The sequence below is a fragment of the Scyliorhinus torazame genome, chromosome 11, assembly GCF_047496885.1.
Source record: "Scyliorhinus torazame isolate Kashiwa2021f chromosome 11, sScyTor2.1, whole genome shotgun sequence".
Taxonomy (NCBI): Eukaryota; Metazoa; Chordata; class Chondrichthyes; order Carcharhiniformes; family Scyliorhinidae; genus Scyliorhinus; species Scyliorhinus torazame.
Window position 1 is genome coordinate 27,289,768 of NC_092717.1, and position 21,918 is coordinate 27,311,685.

The 21,918-nt window shown below is 47.5% G+C and overlaps 1 protein-coding gene across 1 annotated transcript in view; it reads right to left on the reverse strand.

Moving 5' to 3' along the window:
- The window catches only part of fer1l6 (fer-1 like family member 6), a 203,395-nt gene extending 181,717 nt beyond the window's left edge, over positions 1–21,678 (reverse strand). Inside the window, exons 1-3 of the mRNA XM_072467070.1 lie at positions 21,609–21,678; positions 14,139–14,221; positions 4,156–4,264 (exon numbers count right to left, since the gene is read on the reverse strand). Of these exons, the coding sequence (XP_072323171.1) occupies positions 4,156–4,264; positions 14,139–14,221; positions 21,609–21,631 (215 nt within the window). The 5' untranslated portion in view covers positions 21,632–21,678. The remainder of the gene's footprint in view (positions 1–4,155; positions 4,265–14,138; positions 14,222–21,608) is intronic.
- Positions 21,679–21,918: the final 240 nt, after the last annotated feature.

Sequence of the window (21,918 nt, forward strand, 5' to 3'; positions counted from 1 at the left end):
CACCACCATGCCAACTCCTGGATCGTGTGTACCCGTTCCGGGGGCAACACTTGTCCCTGCCCGTCAGTCCCCACCGACAACCCATAACTCCCACCGACTGCTGAGGCCTCTGGCCGTGCAGCTGAACGCTATTGCTAACAGGGAACTGCCAATTGTGGTTAAGTGACCAAGTGGATTCCCGTGGGTGGGTGGGTCATGTTGCATGCGGGAGTCATAGCCCAGTATCCCAATTATATTATGTGCCTGAACACAGTGGGAGGCAACACCACACATGCAGCTGCCAACATCTGAATCCCCAGGGGCTGGGATACAACTCCGGAGACATAACCACGTTCGGAGGTGGGCGGCTGCCACGGGGAAACGTCCAGCGCCCGGTCCAGGTGGTGTTATGAGCGGGTGTCCGCGGTACAGTTGGGCCCACTGCGGCCGGGAAGGCGTGGGCTGGGCATTCTGGTGGGGGAGGGAAGGGGGGGCTCAATGGGGGAATGGGGGGCCCCGGGGTGGAACGCACTGCTGTTTGTCAGTCTAACACCCTCTCCCAATCCCTTACAGATATTGGACGCTATGGCAGAGATATTGGACTCAGAACTTGCCCTAGTGGTGTTGGTGGTAGTCTGGGCGGCCAGACGCTGGAGACGGCGGCAGCAGCAGTGTCTGCAGATTGCTTGAGGTGGAGGACCATGTGCCGGACCCCGCCCCATACCCTAAGGTCCCTCCATCAGTCCAGGGAGGGACCGAGAGGGGGAGATCCGCGATGGCCCAGGGTGTACAGGCGTCGCTGGTCGTTTGAACAGATGACAGACAGCGCGTGCCATAGGAGGCTCCGCCTCAACTAGGAGACGGTGCAGTACCTGTGCCATATCCTCACGGACGTGGCACCACGTGGAGGAGGAGGGCACCTGTCCTGGTGCCCGTCAAGGTCACCGTGGCTTTGAGCTTTTACACCTCGGGATCATTCCAGGGCTCCAGCGGGGATCTGTGTTCCAGCTCACAGGCACAGCCCACAGGCACAGCCAACAGCTCACGGATGCCCTGTATGCCCGGGTGGAAAACCACATCAACTTTTACATGGACCGGCGGCACGGTGGCGCAGTGGGTTAGCCCTGCTGCCTCACAGCGCCGAGGTCCCAGGTTCGATCCCGGCTCTGGGTCACTGTCCGTGTGGAGTTTGCACATTCTCCCCGTGTTTGCGTGAGTTTTGCCCCCACAACCCAAAGGTGAACAGGCTAGGTGGATTGGCCACGCTAAATTGCCCCTTAATTGGAAAAAATTAATTGGGTACTCTAAATTTATTTTTAAAACCAAGCCCAGCACGATGCCTGGGCAGCAGGCTTCTCCGCCATCGCAAGGATGCCCAGGTCCAGGGGGTAATAGATGCCACGCATGTTGCTCTGTGCTACACCGGGCCAGCTGGGAGTGCCCTATGTTAACAGGAAGGGGTTTCAATCCTTCAACATAGAACCCGTGTGCGACTACCGATGAAGATAATGCACGTGTGTGCCTGCTTCCTGGGGAGTATGCACGACAGCTACATCCTGGGGCAGCCGATCATCCCAGCCCTATTCAAGGATCACCCCAGGATGGGCGGCTTGCTCTCAAGGGATAAGCGGTAACCGCTGAGGACCTGGCTACTGACGCCAGTAAGGAGGCCGGAGACCGAGGCGGAGGCCCAATGCAATGAGGCCCATGTGGCCACCCGGGCTGTGATTGAACGATGCAGCGCGGGCTCCTCAAGATGCACTTCCGATGTCTCGACCGCTCCAGAACACCGCTCGAAGGGTTGCCCGCACAGCAGCGGGGCGACGAGCTGGGGGTTGGTGATGAGGCACATATGGCCACCTCCGAGGAGGAGGATTACAAGGAGGAGGAGGAGGCGCCGGACCAGCAGGGGCTGGAGGACGAGGCTGGGGAACAACCTGAGGGCCAGCCAGGAGCTGCAGGACAGGCGGCAGCGGCGAGGGGTCATCAAGCCCAGAGGACCAGGGAGGCCCTCAGACTCGCCCGCTTCACATAGGATGTGACCTGGTCCGTCACCCCCCCACTCCTGTTGCCCACCCTCCCAGGGTATGTGTCATATCACTCTGGGGTGCTGGGCCTGCTGCCTGCCGCCCTTGCTTCTGCCTGCTGCCTCAGTTGGTGGGTTAGCAGGTGACTAGCCTTCTCCCCATATTCACACTGAAGCTGGCCCACTGCCTTCCCCGTTGTCAGACGATCAAACTTCCCCTGCTAATTCTTCCTTTCAGCCACCAGCTCCTTAGTCAAGGCCACCTCTACAATAACTTCCAACAGCCTCTGCCCCTCCTCCCTTTCCACTTCATCCCTATAGGCCTTATACAAAATAACCTCTCCCAGAAGCACCCCTTTCAATGCCTCGCAAAACACGGCCGCAGAAACCTCTTGGTTCAGTTTAAACTCCACATAATTCTTTATCGGCAATGCCACGTTCTCACAACACTTTTATCTGCCAGAGCACCAAATCAAACCTCTACCCCGGTCTCAGTACCCATCCCGTTTCAAACCTCATGTCCACATAATGCGACACTTGGTCCAAAATTGCTATCCCTGCATAGTCCGCCCCCACAACCCCCGACAGTACCACCCTCCCACCACAAAGAATTGGATACGGAAGTATACCCGATGTACATGGGAGAAGAAGGAATACTCCCACTGTCCCGGGGTCTAAACCTCCATGGATCCACTCCCCTCTTCTCATCTAACTTTAACCTGGTGTTGTAAGACTTCTTACTGTGCTCACCCCAGTCCAACACCCTCACCATCCCCGACCTAGCCATTGACTTGGGACTAGATCTATTCACCCTAGAGTCCCATGATCGACTGATGGGAATCCAAATCGGGATGGACACGAACAACTTCTTAATAAAGTCAACATTGTCCCAATTCGGAACGTATGCATTGACTAGAACCACCAAAGCCCTGCTAAGACCCCACTCACCATCACAAACCTACCCCCCGCCCCCACGCTTCCCTGGCAACCACAAATACCACCTTTTTACATGAACAGGATCGCAACTCCCCTCGACCTAGAATCAAACCCGAGAGGAACACCTGACCCCCTCCTCTACTGAGGTCCGCCATCGTCACCAAACCCAAATCCCAATCATCTGACCCCTTACTAATCTGGGCCCGTCCAAAATAGCCACCCTCTCCATCCTCAGCTAAACCCAAGCAAAAAAACCAACTGAATCACCAGTCTACTCCCCTCCTCCATCTCCACCCCACCCCCTCAGGCTCAGGCTACCCACCGCGACTCCCACCCCCACAATGCTTTTGTTAAAGAAGCAGATTTTGAGGAGTGTCTTAAAGGAGGAATGATGTGGACATGCCGGCGTTGGACTGGGGTGAGCACAGTAAGAAGTCTTACAACACCAGGTTAAAGTCCAACAGGTTTGTTTCAAACACTAGCTTTCGGAGCGCTGCTCCTTCCTCAGGGGAACGTATGCATTCACTTAAAGGAGGAAGTGAGAGGAAGAAAGGTGAAGAGGTTTAAAAAGAGTATTCCTGAACTTAGGGCCCAGGCAACAAAAAAACACACTGATAATGATGGGGTGATTAAAATAGATTGGAGGATATATAGGAGGCAAGCATTGGAAGGACTCAGAAAGTTTGGAAAGCTGGAGGACTAGGGAAGATTACAGAGATCGGGAGAGATGATACCATGAGGAGATTTGAAAACAAGACTGTGAATTTTAAAGTTGAAACATTCAAACCTGGAGCCATGTAGGGCAGTGTCAGGGCAATGGGTGAACAGGGTTTTGTACAAATAAGGGCATGGAGAGTAGATTATTGGATAATGTCAAGTTTATGGAGGCTGGAAGATGGGAAGTCAGCCTGGAGAGCGTTGAAATAGTAAGGCCTAGTGGTAACAAAGGCATGGATGAGGATTTCAGGAACAGATGAGTTTAGACAATGTAAGAGACGGGCTAAAGTTACAAAGATGGTCTTAGTAATGGAGCAGATTCATGGCTGGAAGCTCCTCTCAGGATCAAGCAAGACATCAAGGCTGCCAATTGACTGACTCAGCCTCCGATTTCACCAAACAAGTTTCACTCCGAGCTTGTACATGCTTATAATTTCCAAAATGTGAAGTTATCCTCTCAAACTGGAATATAGTTTTACCATACGGGAGTTGCCTACCTTTTTCTGTGAGGAATATTCCTTATTGGAATTTCAAAACTGGCTTCGTAGGTATCATGGCCAATAACTCCTGGCATGTCCAGCACGCTGTCAACATCACTCTGATCACCTGGGAAACAATCACAATCAGTATTCCAGCAATGCATAGTCAGTCTTTCAACAGGAAAGTGTTTAAGTTAAAGGGAGCCGCTATTGAAAGATGAAGCAACTGCACAATACTGTGAAGGAAGTTTATAAATTGACAATTTACAAATAGGCCAATTTTTGTATCCCAGAAACCAATAGGGGGCTGGTTTCTCTGATTTGGAGACTATGTCACTATGCCGGCAGGGAACAGTGGCGTTTTACGCCAGGAAAACTGGCGCAAAACGGCCACCGATTCCCCGTTGTGATGGGGGCGAGCATGGAGGCAGCGTAGAGCACCCAGCTCTAGCTGCCAATACAGCCTTCAGAATTGCCGGGTCCTTGGCCGCGCATGCGCACGGCGGCGGCCTCCAGCGGCCGCGCCTTGCTTCATGGCGGTTGCCGTTCACGGACCCGGCCGCGAAATAGTCCTACCTTTCAGCCAGCTCGCGCGCCCCGGACCGCCCCACCGAAGTGCCCCCAGCCCCGAATATGTCTACCCCTACCCTCGGATCAGCCCTCCCCCGACTGTGGCGGCGCTGGACTGTGTCCGCAGCCCCCACGCTGAGTTCCCAATGGGTGAGACCACACCTGTCCCACGCCATCGGGAACTCGGCCGGTCGGGGACAGAGCATCGCGGGGCGGGCTTCAGGGAGTGTACGGAAGCCGTGGATACGGCGTGCGGCGCAGTCGCAGAGTACGCCGCTTTTCAGAGGGTGGAGCATCGTGAAAGTGGCGCCGCCCCCGATTTCGCCGTCATCGGGGATTCTCCGTCCCGTCGCTGAACGTGATTCCGGTGTCGGGGATGAGAGAACCCAGCTCAGGGTTTTTACCTGAACATTTAAAATAAACACAGCAGCTGAAACAAAATTAATTAAACAGAGAAACAGCCACAGAATGGATTGTCCTCATGAACATGTGATTTTGTGACCTCTGTGATGAACCATAACTTTTAAAAAGAAATTCAAACTTCCAGTTCATAGTTGAGAGGGTGATTTCACATTTTGAGACGTTTATTATAAAGTACTACCAACTAAAGACTGGCCTGGATTCTCCACCACTCACCGCTGGTAGCAGGGTCCCGATGTGGCGGAGATTCAAAAAATCAGGATCAATGCCGACGCAATGCTCCAATCGCACCCCCCCCCCCCCCCCCCCCCCCCCCCGGGCTGGCAGAAGGATCAAGGTTCGCACCCGCATCCCAACGGGAGGATGTAAATGAATACAAATGGGTCTAAATGACCCATTTTCATCAATTTGGCGGTGGGCATCGCGGTGACCCTAAGTGCTGAAAACCCAAATTTTACAAACATCAGCCACAATGGGGTGTCAGCACTTAGAGTCACTCATCCATGAAGGGAGATGAATGAATCAAGGCTGCAGCTGTTTTGTGGAAGCTGTCAACCACAGTCCATTATTAGAAATTAATGAATGGCTTGCAGCTAATGGATCTGAGGGGTTTAAACACGACAAATGCTGGCCTTGCCGGTGACACATAAACCAATAAAGAATCAAATGTTAGTACAGTACAGGAGCTCATAAGACCCACAAGTCTGCACCAGCTCTGTTGATGCCCCGCTCCTCACATTTTCCCTAAATCCCTGCAATTGTTTCCTCCTCCAAGTATATATTCCCTTTTGAAAACTACTATTGAACATGTCTCTGCCACCCTATCAGGCAGTGCATTGTTATTGATTTGCTATCTACTGTTTTACAGTACCACCAAAAACAAAGGTCTACATTCTATCAGCAACGTTAATAAATGTTCACATATAGTAAATTACCATTACCAATGCACATTGCACTGAAGTTTATTGCTGCAAACAACGCTATGGACTGATTGAAAAGGACCAACGCACTCTCTAGCCTGAGTCTGCACTGTTTAACTCACTGAGTTGCTTCAGCAATCTGATTGCTCCCATCTATCACTACCAAATCTTTGATAAACAGGAACGTGGCAGAGGTAAGAAAAAGGGGATCAGACTAAGAGATTCTGTGGGACGAAAGAGAAAGAGAGAGCTGTTTCATAGAATCCCTACAGTGCAGAAGGAAGCCATTCTGGCCATCCAATCTGCACCAACCCTCCAAAAGGGCACCGTACCTAGGCCCAATCCTCTGCCCTACCCCCATAATCCCACACAACCCCGGACACCATGGGGTAATTTAGCACGGTCAATCCACCTAACCTGCACAACTTTGGACTGTGGGAGGAAACCGGAGCACCCGGAGGAAACCCAGGCAGACACAGGGAGAATGTGCACACTCCACACAGATTGTAACATGAGGTTGGAATCGAATCTAGGCCCCTGGAGCTGTGAGGCAGCCGTGCTAACTACTGTGCCACCGTGTCGCCATTTCCTTTGTTTCCTATTTCTTGTTCCCATTTCTTCTCTGTCCATTATTTTGGACCATCGGCCCATAATCAGAATGTACTTTTAAGCAGAGGATACAAGGTTGAAGTAGCCTGCTTGTCGGGACACTGTGTTCCCAGGTTTTGGTTTTGGAGAGGAGAAGCCAGACTCCTCGGCACTGAGTGGATCTTAGGAACCAGGTTATGAGGGAGTCAGATCGATTGGTTGGCTGGAGGCTGGTGGGCAGGCCAGGTACAGTGATCTGCCTGACAATGGTCAGTGATTGGTTCCTGTGTGATGCTTTCTGAGAGAACTGATAGGTGGCAAGTAACATTCATGCTCCATAGGTGACAGGCAATAACCACCTCCACCAGAGAGAATCCAACAATCTCCCCATGACACTCGATGGCATTACCATCGCTGAATCGCCTTCATGGGATGTGGGCCCGCTTGATTGGCACCCCAGTCACCACCTTCAAAACTCACACCCTCCCCCACTAATAAACGTTAGCAGCAGTGTATGCCATCTACAAGGTGCACTGCAGTGACTCAGCAAGACTCTTTTAACAACCCTTTAAACCCGTGACCTCTACCACCTAGATGGACAAGGGCAGTATATGCATGGGAACACTGCCACCTGGAAGTCCCCCTACAGGCCACTCATCATCCTGACTCAAAAACATATCGCCGTTCCTTCACAGTTGCTGAGCCAGAACCTTGGAACTCCCTCCCCAACAGCACTGTGGGTGTACCTGCACCACACGGACAGCAGAAGTTCACAAAGGCGGCTCAACATCACTTTCTCAAGGGCAAGTAGGGATGGGCTATAAATGCTGGGCTAGCACATCCCGCGAAAGAATACAAAAAAAATGGAGGACCAAAAATAAGAGAGAAGGAAGGATAGAAAAGGGGAATGAGGCAGAGGGAGAAGAATAGAGAAGAAAATAAACCTGAAGAGGAGGGAGAACAAGAAGAGAAAGAAATAGTGGAGAAACAAAGAGAGGATGCCACAAAGGAAGGAAAGAAAGGGGAGAAAGACTTGCCCCTTACAGCACGTCCCAAAGCACTTTAGTCAATGAAGTCCCTTTGAAATATAGTCACAGTTGTTTTGTTTTTCTAAAAAATACTTTTATTCTCCTCCTTTTTCACATTTTCTCCCAAATTTACACCAACAATAAACAATAATCATTAATGACAATGTCAATCACCATATCAATAACAACGATCCCATCCTCCCACCAAACCCCAAACATTAGCCCACATCCTGCCCCTCAGTTCAAACTTAATGTTCTCAAGGGTTAAGAATTCCAACAGGTCCACCCCCCCCCCCCCCCCTCGCCCTTGTGAGGTGCGCTCTATTTACAACTTCAGCTGTGTCTTAATCCCGTTCTCCTCCCGTTTCTGAAAATTTCCATCCCACCTCCCTGGCTAAAATCTGTGGTTCCCCCGAATCGGCATTTCTCTTGACCCTGCCCCCAACCCGAAGTGTTGGAGAAACTGTCTCCAAGTTCTCAATGAAGCTATTATTACCGGACTCTCTGAGTATTTCCCCGGAGCTATCGGGAGCGGCGCTGTTGCAAGTGCCTTCAGCCCCGACCCCCTGCACAAACTCTCCTCCATCCTGACCCACTGGGAATCAACCCCTCTGACCCAGCTCCTCACCTTCTCCACATTCGCCGCCCAGTAATCATACATCAGGTTCGGAAGACCCAAACCCCCTGCCTGCCTTCCCCTCTGTAGCAGCACCTTTGTAACTCTGGCCACCTTCCCTCCCCATATGAACAAGGTGATCATTCCTTCAATCTCTCTGAAAAACGCTTTTGGCAGGAAAATCGACTGGCATTGGAAAATAAACAGAAATTGCGGCAACACGCTCATTTTAACCGCCTGTATCCAACACGCCAGTGACAGAGGGAGACCATCCCACCTTGCCAGATCACTCTCCCCACCAAACTAGAAATGTTGTACCTGCGGAGCCCACCCCCCCTCCCGGGCAACCTGCACCCCCAGGTATCTAAAGTGAGTCCCTGCCCTACGGAATGGCAGCCCCCCCGCCGAGACACCACAAAATACTCTTGGCCACGGTTGGTTTTTAACACTTCATCCCCTGTTCCAGTCTGCCCTATTTCACTCATTTTCTAGCTCTTTCCTTGTTTTCTCTCTTCCCCACTCCTTTGGTTTCCCACTGCCTTGCCCCTTTTGAAAAACTGGGAATGCAGCAACCAAACTCCCACAACAGCAATGTGATGATGACCAGTTAAACTGTTTATTTTGTTATGTTGATTGAGGGATAAATATTAACCAGTTCACCGGGCGGGACACCCCTCCTCCTCTTCAGTAGAGTGTATCCACCCAAGAGGCAGGTGAGTCCTGCTTTAAGGTGGCACCTGAAAGACGGTTCCTCCAACAGTGCAGCACTCCTCCAGCACTGCAATGAACTATCAGCCTTGATTTTCATGCTGCTGTCCTGGAGTAGGATTCAAATGGACACATTTCTGAGTCACAAATGTAAGGGCCGCCCACTCGGTGGGCGGGAGCCACTAAGGAACCACAAAGGAAGGAAGGAGGAGAGAGGGGCAGGAGGTAGAGGGAGGGGAAACGAAGAGGGTGGAGAGAAGGGATTGGAAAACGGGAACAGTGAAGGAGGGAATAGAAGAGCAGGTGAAAGTGAGAGGCGGAGGACAGGAAGAAAGAGAAAAACAAGAGAGAGCGAGAAGAGAGGTAGAAAGACAGGCGGAGATAGAGAAAGAAGGAAAGTGGCTGAAGGGCAGGAAGAAAGCAAAGAAACAAAAAGGTGAATGTTTTTCAATGTTACCAGCATCACTATTGATTTTTCTTTTAATGCAGTCAGTTGTAAAATGTTTTGAGAATTAGATTACTTTTGTTTTAGTTATTGTGATAATGAGGTGCTGCATGAGAATGCTGTATGTAAATTAGAGCATAACATATAAAACACAAATCTCCAGCTATTCCTACATTTCCAACAAGGATCACTGTGCCCCCTCTGTTTTCGTCAAATATCAATTCAATGGTTCAAAAAGTAGTAAACTTGCACGGTAGCATAGTGGCACGCACAGTTGCTTCACAGCTCCAGGGTCCCAGGTTCGATTCCCGACTGGGTCACTGTCTGTGTGGAGTCTGCACATTCTCCCCGTGTGTGCGTGGGTTTCCTCCGGGTGCGCCAGTTTCCCCCACAGTCCAAAGATGTGCGGGCTAGGTGGATTGGCCATGCTAAATTGCCCTTAGTGGTCAAAAAGGTTAGGTGGGGGTTACGGGTATAGGGTCGATACGTGGGCTTGAGTAGGGTGCTCTTTGTAAGGGCTGGTGCAGACTCGATGGGCCGAATGGCCTCTTTTCCCCACTGTAAATTTTACTCTGCTTTCTGTTCAAATTCTCTTGTCAAGCCGAGATTAAACCACACAATACAATCACACGCATCAGTTGTTTATTTTGTGGGATGTGAGATTGGTTTATAGTAAGTATTTTCCCAGGAGAGTCAGTTGCTAAAGGTTGACAATGTGAGGCAGCTGATATGCCTGTTAGTAAACTTGTTTGCTCAGTGACAACAGTGCAGATCATGAGACAGTAGTTAATCCAACCTCAGTACAAAGTTTTTTCTGTACTACTTTGCCACACGGATCATGGTATTTCTGTCAAATTCACAAGAAAAAAAAAGGGTGATTGTATGTAGATGAGGAAGACTATTTAACCGATCTTAATGCATCTGTTCAGAACTGCTCCACTTCTGCAATCAGAGCAGCGTATCTCTACCTCATGGTCCATTGCAGATGTTGATCGCTCTCCGCATGAAAAACCTCTTCCTGATATCAGTCCTAAAGGTACCATTTACTGGTGTGAATCTGTGGCCTGGTCCGACTGATTGTCACAGTTCAAATCCCGAACAGGCACCGGAATGTGGCGACTAGGGGATTTTCACAGTAACTTCATTGCAATGTAAATGTAAGCCTACTTGTGACAATAAAGATTATTAGTATTCTTAAAAATTAAAGAAGTTATTGTAATACAACTAAACCTGGCTTATTGGTACTGCTCTCGCCTCAGAATCAAAGCATTCAGATACTAGACCCACTCCAGACACTTGTGCAGGCGGACCCCGGCTTACACTCCAGTGCAGCACTGAAGGTGTACTATACTGACAGAGGCGCCATCGTTCAGACTAAATTGATTAAATTGATGAAGGATCCAACGGCACAATTTGAAAGAGGTGCAGGGTGATGTGTTGGGTGTTCTGGATCACAAACAGGTCACCAACACTGGAAGTGGTGCAACTATATTTTATTATAAGGTTAACTATATTAACATACTTGAACTGTGGGTAAATGCAATACCAGCTTTAACTGTTGACCCTTGCCTAGTCCTAACCAGGTGATGCACTCAGCACATGGTGAATATCTGTGTTGCAGGCTGTGAGCTCTGTGCTCCGAGCTGGCTGCTACTAGAATGAGCGGGAACTCTCCTGTCCCCTGTCTTTATAGTGCGTGTACTCTCACTGGTGATTGGCTGCGGTGTTGTGTATGCTGATTGGTCCCACTGCATGTCCATCAGTGTGTGTGTGTGTGTCTGCACCATGATATACTGGTGTATATTATGACACAGGGGAGTTCCCCTCAGTGCCCTGGTCAATATTTCTCTCCCAATCGACAGATTATTTAGTCATTATCACATTGCTGTATGTGGGGCTTTGAGGCGGATTGGTTGTCGCGTTTCTTACCTCACAGCAGTCGCTATACTTTAGAAGTGCTTTGGTAGCTGCAAAGTGTTTTGGGATATCCTGAGGTCATGAATGCTATTTTCCCATCATGCAGACCGTTGACATTGGGAGCTGGATTTTCCCAGGACACTGCCGCCAGGTTCAAAAGGGGGTCAAAAGCTCAAGCCATGTGGGGAAACAGTCACTTATTGCGATTTTCCCCAGGGCGACCAATGAATGACGAGAACGTAGACCCGCTATACAAATAAGGATGGAGAATGGGCTCTCAAAGCTGGAGGGTCAGTCAGAACCTTTGGACTGCAGAGAAGCAGTAGTCTAAGCAGTGCACACACAATTCTGCTGCAGGCTGCATTTTAGTAAGGGCCAAATAACCAGACGTCCTTTACCCATACCAGAAGCAGACATTAGACCATTGATTGGGGCCTAATGCCTGCTATGCTCCCTCTCACAACTCTGGCTTGCCCCTGAGGCAGTCACCACCAGTGTTCATTGGCCCCAGGAAATCCAACGCCTAGCATCAAGAAAGGGTTTGTTCTCAACGCAACCACCCCCACTCTGGCCGATTGAAATCTCGGGCCTCATTCTGACTCCAAACTCCAGCCCCTCATCCTGATCTGACCCTGACCCCAGCCTGAACACCTAATCCCACCCAACGACTGCATACGGAGGCCCAACCAACAGGGCCACGGACCACCGCAATGATCTTTCCCAACCTCCCAGCATCCCCTGTGATCACACTCTGAGGCCCAGACACACCTCATCCAAACAGCACTCTTTCCCAATCACGTCCATGAACATTGGCACATAAACATGTGTGGGTTCCTAGCGCTGTGCCTACTACTTAATAACGATGCCCAAACCTCCATGTTTCTCTGGCCGTGGAAGCTGTTACCACTCTGGATGAGATACCCAAAAATGGTTGCTAGCAAAAGTGTAAGACGCTATCCTGGAGTCCATCCAGTAATTTATTTATTTTCAGGAACTCAAAGCTGTGGAACTCCACAACTCCCCTCGTCTTTTCTTCTTCCTATTAACTCCTGATTTTTAAAGCCAAGCTGGGTGTCACTTAAGTCAATATCGCTTTGCTTACCTCACCTCCGCTTCTACTGCATAGCTTGCAGAATGGGCATGTAATTGGCAAATTAATTTCAATACAGATGCGTAAGGTGGTGTATTTTGACAAGACGTTTCAGAAGGCCTCACACTCCTCAGAAATAGGAGTTTAAATGGGGTAGTGGAGCAAAAGGTACCTAGGGATACGGACACACAAATCCCCAGGGGTATCAAGTAAATTTGGAAAAAGCAAATAAAGAGGGATAGAATTGAAAAGCAGGTGTGTGCGCAGTGCCATTCGCTCGGGGATTCTGATTTGCTGTGGAACATGCACTTTTTACATGCATGTTGCAGTAAAGAGTTATGGATAGTGATGGTAGAGGCTCCAATTTCTTTCCATCACACCACTAACCAGGAATCTCTCCTGCTCTCACCGCTTGCACGTGTTGGAAGGATTTGCAGGTTGGCACACAACCTGTTTGACCACGTTATGAGTGTACCTTCCATGGCCATCCTGGGGTGGATCTACAAATCCAGAGCTTCTGGTTCAGAGGCAGGGACAGTACCCACTGCACCACAAGACCTTCCCCATTGGAGCACAGGTAAGTTATGTTAAAGCTGCAGAGAACTTTGGTTAGACCACACTTACGGTAGCGTACCCAGTTCTCCTCGCCATACTATAAAAACACCTGGAGAGGGTTCAAAAAAATATTCACAGAGATGAATCCAGAACTGAAAGGTGATATGCTTCAGGAAAGGTTGAACAGAAAAAAGAAGGCTGGGGGAAGAACAGATTGAGGTCTTTCAGATGATGAAAGGGTTTGATAGAGCAGACATAGAGAAGATGTTTCCATTTCTGGGGAGACCAAGTCTAAGGGTCGTATATTTAAGGTCGTTAGTAATAAATCCAATACAAAATTCAAAGTGACCTTCTTTAGTTAGAATCTGAAACTCAATGCAACCACATGGAATAGTTTAAAGACTAGCGGCACAGTGTTTAGCACTGCTGCCTCACAGCTCCAGGGTCCCGGGTTCAATTCCAGCCTCGGCTGACTGTGTGCAGTTTGCACTTTCTCCCCATGTCTGCGTGGGTTTCCTCCGGGTGCTCCAGTTTCCTCCCACAGTCCAAAGGTGTGCAGGTTAGGTGGATTGGCCGTGCTAAATTGCTCCTTAGTGTCCAAAAAAGATTAGGTGGGGTTATGGGGATAGTGTGGAGGCATAAGTAGAATACTCTTTCCAAGGGCCAGTGCAGACTCGATGGGCCGAATGGCTTCCTTCTGCACTGTAGGGGTTCTATTTAAAAGGAAGCTAAATAAACACGAGAGTTAAAGGAATGGAAGGTTGTGATAGGGTGAGATGAAGAGGGATGGGAGGAAACTCACGTGGGGTGTAAACACCAACATGGGCCAGTTGGGCCGAATGGCCTGTTTCTATGTAAATTCTATTTTATTCTAAGTGACCAAACATTGCGAAATGCCTTCGAATTTCCCCTGACGTTTTTTATTACCATAGCACAAGCAAATGTCTTGACACCTGACACCCATGAAAACTGCTTTCAGTGTAATTAGCTCCTGTTTACTTATGGTGGAGGATTGCTACTCGATCTAAAATAGAATTCATTTGTCAGAATATCGGTGTAACAATCTCTTACCAATTCCACATCCTTTAGTGCGCCATTTATATTGCTTATTATCAGTGGTGGATATTTATCTACAAGGCCTTACCTAATGCACCTTTGTTTGCTATGAATAAACCTCTTTCTTCCTTTTTCTTCTTTTTCAGTTTCATTCCAGCAAATACGTTCTTCCTGACAAAAAAAAGCAAAACATTGGTGTGTTTTCTGTGCATGTGAGCCAGTTGCGAACCTTATTGAAGTAAATGAGTAATATTAAGGGTATTAATAAGCTCTGCATTCACAGTGTGAGAATTGGATGCTTTTGCTTTTAGATACACATTAGTAACAAGACAGCTGGCTAGAATTCCCAGCCCCGGAATATCTTTGCATACATCCCTCTCTCTCACCTCCCTCAGTCAGGGAGAAATCCATCACAGGGTGAGATATTCAATCTTTCTCATTATGATTATATTCCTATATTGGCCAAGTTCTAAGAGGTAGAAAATCATCAAGTATGGAGTTGTTGACACATCTTTCTAATTTCCAATATGAGGTGATCATGATGGAAAACACCATTCCTATCTCAATCCACTCTAATTGTTGTCACTGAGGTCCCTCTTTCCCATCTTCTAGTTTCTCATGTCCACAGCCCCTCCTCACTCCCCCATAGAAAGCCACTCCGCCAATATTTCAGGTGTTCCCAAATAAATAAGCTCAGTTCACACATGGAAGGGATTTTTCGGCGAACCCACCGTTGCAGGGGATGGCCTGAATGGCCTCCTTCTGCACTGTAGCGGGGGATGTTGCTTTCGCTGGGACTGGAAGATCCGGCATCAGGAAGTGCTGGAAAATCTCGCCCCTAGTGAGTTCGAGTGATGTTTCTGTTAATATAGGTAGTGAGACATCAAAATAACCGGCCTGTATTGTGTTCAGTTTTGGTCTCCTTACCTGAGAAAGGACATATTGGCACTGGAGGGAGTGCAGAGGAGATTCACTAGGTTGATCCCAGAGTTGAGGGGATTAGATTATGACGAGAGGTTGAGTAGACTGGGACTGTACTCATTGGAGTATAGAAGGATGCGGGGGGGATCTTATTGAAACATATAAAATTATGAAGGGAATAGATAGGATAGATGCGGGCAGGTTGTTTCCACTGGTCGGGGAAAGCAGAACTAGGGGGCATAGCCTCAAAATAAGGGGAAGTAGATTTAGGACCGAGTTTAGAAGGAACTTCTTCACCCAAAGGGTTGTGAATCTCTGGAATTCCTTGCCCAGTGAAGCAGTTGAGGCTCCTTCTTTAAACGTTTTTAAGAAAAAGATAGATACCTTTCTAAAGAATAAAGGGATTCGGGGATATGGTGTACGGGCCGGAGAGTGGAGCTGAGTCCACAAAGACCAGCCATGATCTCATTGAATGGCGGAGCAGGCTCGAGGGGCCAGATGGCCTACTCCTGTTCCTAGTTCTTATGTTCCCAACTCTAAGAGTGGGACAGAGGGCTAGCAAAGCATTGGACCAACATGAGATATCAGATATCAAATATTATGATAGGTGATTACTTTAACCAGGAGGATACAGCGGAAAGCTGACATTTTGAGCAATTTTGCCAGCGTTCTGAATGATTGCTGTAAGCACCTGTTGCAAATATCCCATTTCGTAACTGATATGGAGTTTGTACATTCTCCCTGTGCCTGCGTGGGTTTCCTCCGGATTCTCCCGTTTCCTTCCACAGTCAAAAGATGTGCAGGTTAGGTGGATTGGCCGTGGCAAATTGCTCCTGAGTGTCCAAAAAGGTTAGGTGGGGTTATGGGGATAGGGCGGGGGTGTAGGCCTGGGTGGGGTGCTGTTTTGGAGGGTTGGTGCAGACTCAGTGGACTGAATGACCTCCTTCTGCACTGTAGGGATTATATGGATTCTATATTTTGGAAATATAAATCTTAATTTGGGTATTGGATTTTTTTTTAATGTCGATCAATGTTAAGAAGTGGGGAAACCTTAAATAATGAATGACCCATCTCTGAGCTCTGGGAGGGGCAGGATGCCTATAGTGATTCCAATTAGGGATTTCAATTGTCATATTTTCTGGTGTAGTTACCGTTATTCATGCAGTCGCCAGTTCAAAGAAGTTCTGAAAGCACATTGTAATCTTAAGACTTCTTGGTGGAACTACTCAGCCTGAGAAGAGGGCCGTTACCGCTATTAAAGATATAAACTATTCATCTGGGTCTCAGAATCAAAGTGTTGTTTTAAAGGTAAAAGAATGGCCTCTTTCTGCATTGTAGGGATTCTATGATTCTATGATTCTATTGTATTCATATTTCTGTTTGGAGCATCCCAAGCTATTCCACATTGCCATGGAGATGAGCTGTAAGGCTGAAGAAGGTTCTTTCGTTTCAATTTATCTATATGCTTATTCACAGAAGCAAGCAGTCGCAGTAAGCCTGGATGGAGTTTGGAGAAGGCCGAGATATACAATAAGCCAGAAGCTGTAACACAGTTGTGGAACCATGGTAAAGGGCTATTAGAAACCAATAGGGTTTTCTGATCTTAAAGTAATCAAGCGAGAGTGCAGTGAAGACCACACTTGAACTGAGGAGTCCACAATCCTGAGGTCTAATAGGAGAATTGGAGGATTGCTTAGTCAAAAGTTAATGAAAGGATCCCCATGACATTTCATGACTCGGAGTATAGCTGGAAGACTGAGGAGAAACCAAAGTGAATTCCAGAGGGCTGTGGCACATCTTGTTTGGTCCCAGCAGACATGAATGAACCTCCAAAATCTAGTAATGATATAAGAGTATTCTTGGGGGAGTAAAGCCTAAGCCTTTTTAAACTATAGTGTTAATTTAGTAGTGCTTGCTTTGTTTAATTTTGTACAATAAAGATGTTTTCTTGCTTAAAAACTGAAATCTTGTGGCATAGCTCTTTCAGTTAATCACTGGGATTTCAAACTTCTCTTCAAATGTTAATGGCTGCTATTGAGGTCCTAACAAACTGATCTGTATATTAAAGCATTGAACCACCAAATTCGTACAGTGCAGAAGGAGGTTATTTGGCCTATCGAGTCTGCACCGACTCTCTGAACGAGCACCCTACCTAGGCCCACTCCCCCGCCCTATCCTCGTAACCCCACCGAACCTGTACATCATTGGACACTAAGAGGAAATTTAGCATGGCCAATCCACCTAACCTGCACAACTTTGGACTGTGGGAGGAAACCGGAGCACCTGTTGGAAATCCACACAGACACTGGGAGAATGTGCAAACTCCACACAGTTATCCAAGGCCGGAATTGAACCTGGGTCCCTGATGCTGTGAGACAGCAGTGGTAACCATTGTGTCACTGTGCACATCATTGCAGTTTTTATAATGCTGGTACTGGTGCTATGAGTGAGCACCAACTAAAGTGTCATTACTTATTGAGCAGTACTGCTTAGCACTGCAACTATCAAGCCATTCTCAAGATCCTTCATAGTTAATCAGCTAAATCTAATTAAGTACCATTGGTAATCTTATTTACATTCATATACTTGATCGTACAAGTAAAATATGTTACAATTGTCATAGGTGTCAACAATGGGGAAACTGGCCAAACAAAGTTGCACTGACCATGATAAACAGTTTCAATAACATCGGGAGTTTTGAACGATCATATTTTGATTGTTATAAGTAAACAGTGTAAGTGATCAGTCTATCAGATCTATCCAGTCAGCAGATCAGTCTATCAGGAAGCCACTGTATGATTCAAAGTACCAGGTAAGAGAGGATAAATAACAACAAAACCTGGGACTGGATTTTACATTGCGTTTCAAGTAGGAGGGGGACACGTAAAATAAGGTGACCAGCCCATCACATTCCCACTCACCCCTGTGCTGACCCCCATAATACTCTAGCCAAGAGTAGGACTGTCTCCCGCTGAGGGGTGCAATCCTGGACTCAGCCAATTTATTCCATCCCCAGCGTATCGCGGAGCGGAGTTGGCCTGGCCCTGTTGACTTCCAGTCGAACTTTCTTTCCTTGGAGTAGGAAGCATTCCCCACAACCCACCCTGTACAATGTAGCCCATGGTTACCCAGTTGTGAATCATTAGGTCATGGATACCTCCAACACTACTTCATTAAACTATAATCTTCCCAGGTTTGGTCTATTGAGAAACAAAAATATCAAAGTCCCTTGAAATGTAAATCAAAGTCATACAGGAAGTTAAAGTTTTCTTTCAGATTTGTACAATATGTTTGACAGCTCTTCAACAAGATTGTAAAAATATCCAGAGTCTCTCATACAGAATTGTTCTTCAAGTAGACTGTATGTTTGAATGATTTCAATGTCCGAGTGGCTAAGTTGGCAACATGGTCAATGCACTTCGAACGGCTCATAGATTGGTTTCCGTTCTATTCGGTTAATAGGATCCAAGCTGTTTGGTGAAGCCAGAACCAAGCCACAGAGCTTTTCTTTATTGAGAGAGTTTACATAGAACATAGAACTTACAGTGCAGAAGGAGACCATTCGGCCCATCGAGTCTGCACCGAACCAATTAAGCCCTCACTTCCACACTATCCCCGTAACCCAATAACTCCTCCTAACCTTTTTTGGTCACTAAGGGCAATTTGTCATGGCCAATCCACCTAACCTGTACGTCTTTGGACAGTGGGAGGAAACCGGAGCACCAGGAGGAAACCCACGCAGACACGGGGAGAACATGTAGGCTTCGCACAGACAGTGACCCAGCGGGGAATCGAACCTGGGACCCTGGAGCTGTGAAGCCACAGTGCTAATCACTTGTGCTACTGTGCTGCCCATACAAGTTTATTGACTTGTTCAGTCTCACAGCTCTCCTGCCACACAGCCCAGTGTCCTAGTTATCCCCATTTATACTCTTTTAATTAAACTAATTATCATAAATGGTACAAAAATGACATGGGTGAGAACTCTTATTGGGGTACTGCAACAAAAACAAAATGTCAAAGTAAACTTAACTAACAAAATCAAAATTTAATTCCCGGGGTGATGATGCATTCCCATGGCCCTCTGGTTGCGGAAAGACAAGCGTACCAATGGGCACAGTGCGCTCCCTCTCAAAGGTCCCCCAGCCACAAACATAGACATTGTAGATGGGCAGACAGTTGGGTCAGACAATACCCTCGACCGTCCATGCTTGTACCTGTTAATGGCCAACTTGACCAGGCCCAGGAGCAGAATTACGAGGAGGTCCTCCTCCCTCCCCACCTTCCTCCGCACCGGGTGACTGCAGATGGGGGTGTGGAGCTGAAATCCAACCAAAGGTTGGATTGCAGCCCCTTCAAATAACAAAAAAGGGGCTGCAACCTCGGACAATCTACATAAACGTGGAACTCAGACGGCCCTGTCCGCAGAAAAGACATGAGGTCTGGGCGCCTGCGAACCATCTTAATCTGCGATTGCTTGGCACTGCTGCAAGCAACACCCTCCATGTCAGGTCGCTGATGGAAAAAGGGGGACTCCCACATAGAAATCCCTCCTCTAGAGGCTACCCCCACCACTAGGCGGAAGAACAGAATGCCAAGGGGTGTTCATACCGTGGGGGAAGCAAAGAGGGGGAGTCTGTGCAGCAGCAGACCATACAGGAAACCCCTCTACACGGAATGGAAAGGCAAGAAGAGAATTCCCGTCTGAGGGCTCAAATTGTGGGATTGCAAGGGAGGTATCCACAATGTGGAATTCCGTCCAAACTATTTATATGTTCCAAGAGACAATACCCATCACCTGCTTTTATTAACTTTAACAATGTAATTGACGTGACATTAACATATTTGATTTCGCTAATCCTGGAGTAGGGAGGAGCACAATTAGAATGTGGCCTCTGCCGTGTGATCATAGAATCATAGAATCATAGAATTTACAGTGCAGAAGGAGGCCATTCGGCCTATCGAGTCTGCACCAGCTCTTTGAAAGGGCACCCTACCCAAGCCTCGACCCTATCCCCATGACCCAGTAACGCCACCCAACACTAAGGGCAATTTAGCATGGCCAATCCACCTAACCTGCATATCTTTGGACTGTGGGAAGAAACCGGAGCACCCGGAGGAAACCCACGCACACACGGGGAGAACGTGTAGACTCTGCACAGGCAGTGACCCAAGCCGGGAATCGAACCTGGGACCCTGGAACTGTGAAGCAATTGTGCTAACCACCATGCTACCGTGCTGCCCTAGTGATGACTGATGTAGGTGCACGAGTGTGATACCCAGTAAGAACGCAACACGATTTCAATGCCCCTCAGAAAACCAATCAGAATTATTGTCTTTTCCTCCAGAATAGTCACTTCATTAAACTGCCCGAGGGGTGATAACTCTTTGGAATGGCGTTCAGCATTTTACAGAGAAAAACAAAGAATCAGCAAGAAAGATGGAGAAAATAGATAGTTTTGTATAACTTCGGAATCAACATTTTCATAAGAATTTGTTGGTACAGGGAATCTTCGGCATTCTAATTATACTACATATAGATACATATGCATTTAAAAATATGTAATGTAATTTAAAATATATAAGTATAACAATAATATTGTTATTGGTTTTTACATTACATTACATTTAGAAAGAGGATACTTCTCAAAGAACTGTGATTCTCATTATAGATATGACCAGGACAGAAAATGCTGGTAAATCTCATCAGGTCTAGCAGCATCTGTAGGGAGAGAAAAGAGCTAACATTTCGGGTCCAATAACTCTTTGTCAAAGCTTTGACAAAGAGTCATTGAGCTCGAAACGTTAGCTCTTTTCTCTCCCAACAGATGCTGCCAGACCTGCTCAGATTTTCCAGCATTTTCTCTTTCGTTTCAGATTGCAGCATCCGCAGTAATTTGCTTTTATATAGGTATGAACGAACATATTGGCCAAAGTTTTCCGGCCATTCCTGCAATGGGATCTTCTCGTCCCTCCCGCCGACAGTGCGTTCCCGGTGGCGGAGGGTGCGAACAACGGGAAGCCCCATTGACAACGGTTGGACCAGAAGATCCCAAGCTGGCCAATCGCAAGCCACCCCCACTGACCCAAAACCATGCCACAGAGGGGGCAGAAAATCCCGTCCTATATTACAGTATGTGTTTGGAAATAGCCTCTATTATGGACGCCTGACACCCCCCCCCACCCCCACCACCCCTCACTCCCGAAACCCCAGGAAATATTCTTCCCCTCTCTTCTATCATGCGTTATCACATCACAAAACCTTGTGTACCTGGAAAGAAAGAACCAAGCATTTCAAATCTGCTTATTGTCACAATACAACTGCATCCATAACGTCCCACGTTGCAACCCAAAGACATTTCTCAAAATGTTTATATTGCTTTGATCATTCAAACTCTAATTATGTTGATCCTTAGGTTGCAAGATCTCCTAAAAATAATTATCACAGATGAAAATCATTTAGAAAATGTTCCAAACTTAGTTTGCACTCTCACTGTAAGGAAACTTCCATTGCAAACACATGAAGGCATTTTTTCTTTGGGATCACCGATGGAAATAAGCTCACTTGAATTTCAGTTCAGTTTTAAATGAGAGGCACTTGTCATCCACGTGAACAGAAAACATTCCTGCTACTTACTTTTGTAGTGTACCAGGCTCCATCTTTTGGAAAATAGTTTCACTCTCGAGGTCCTGTAGATTTAGAGACTAATTTCACCGAGCTAAAATAACCAAGTGTGTTTCTGCACTGGTTGCCCCAGACTGTAAAGTTCACCTAACCAACCACATCCCTTTGTGTTGAGTACTGATTAGCAATCATGTTATTATAATAGAGGGAGGTATGAATGTTTATGATAGGCCGTTCCCACTGTGTGCAAATGATTTTACAGGTAAGCCTCAAAATTGGGTGGAAGAATTCAAGTTGAACCATAACCTCTGGAAATCTTTAC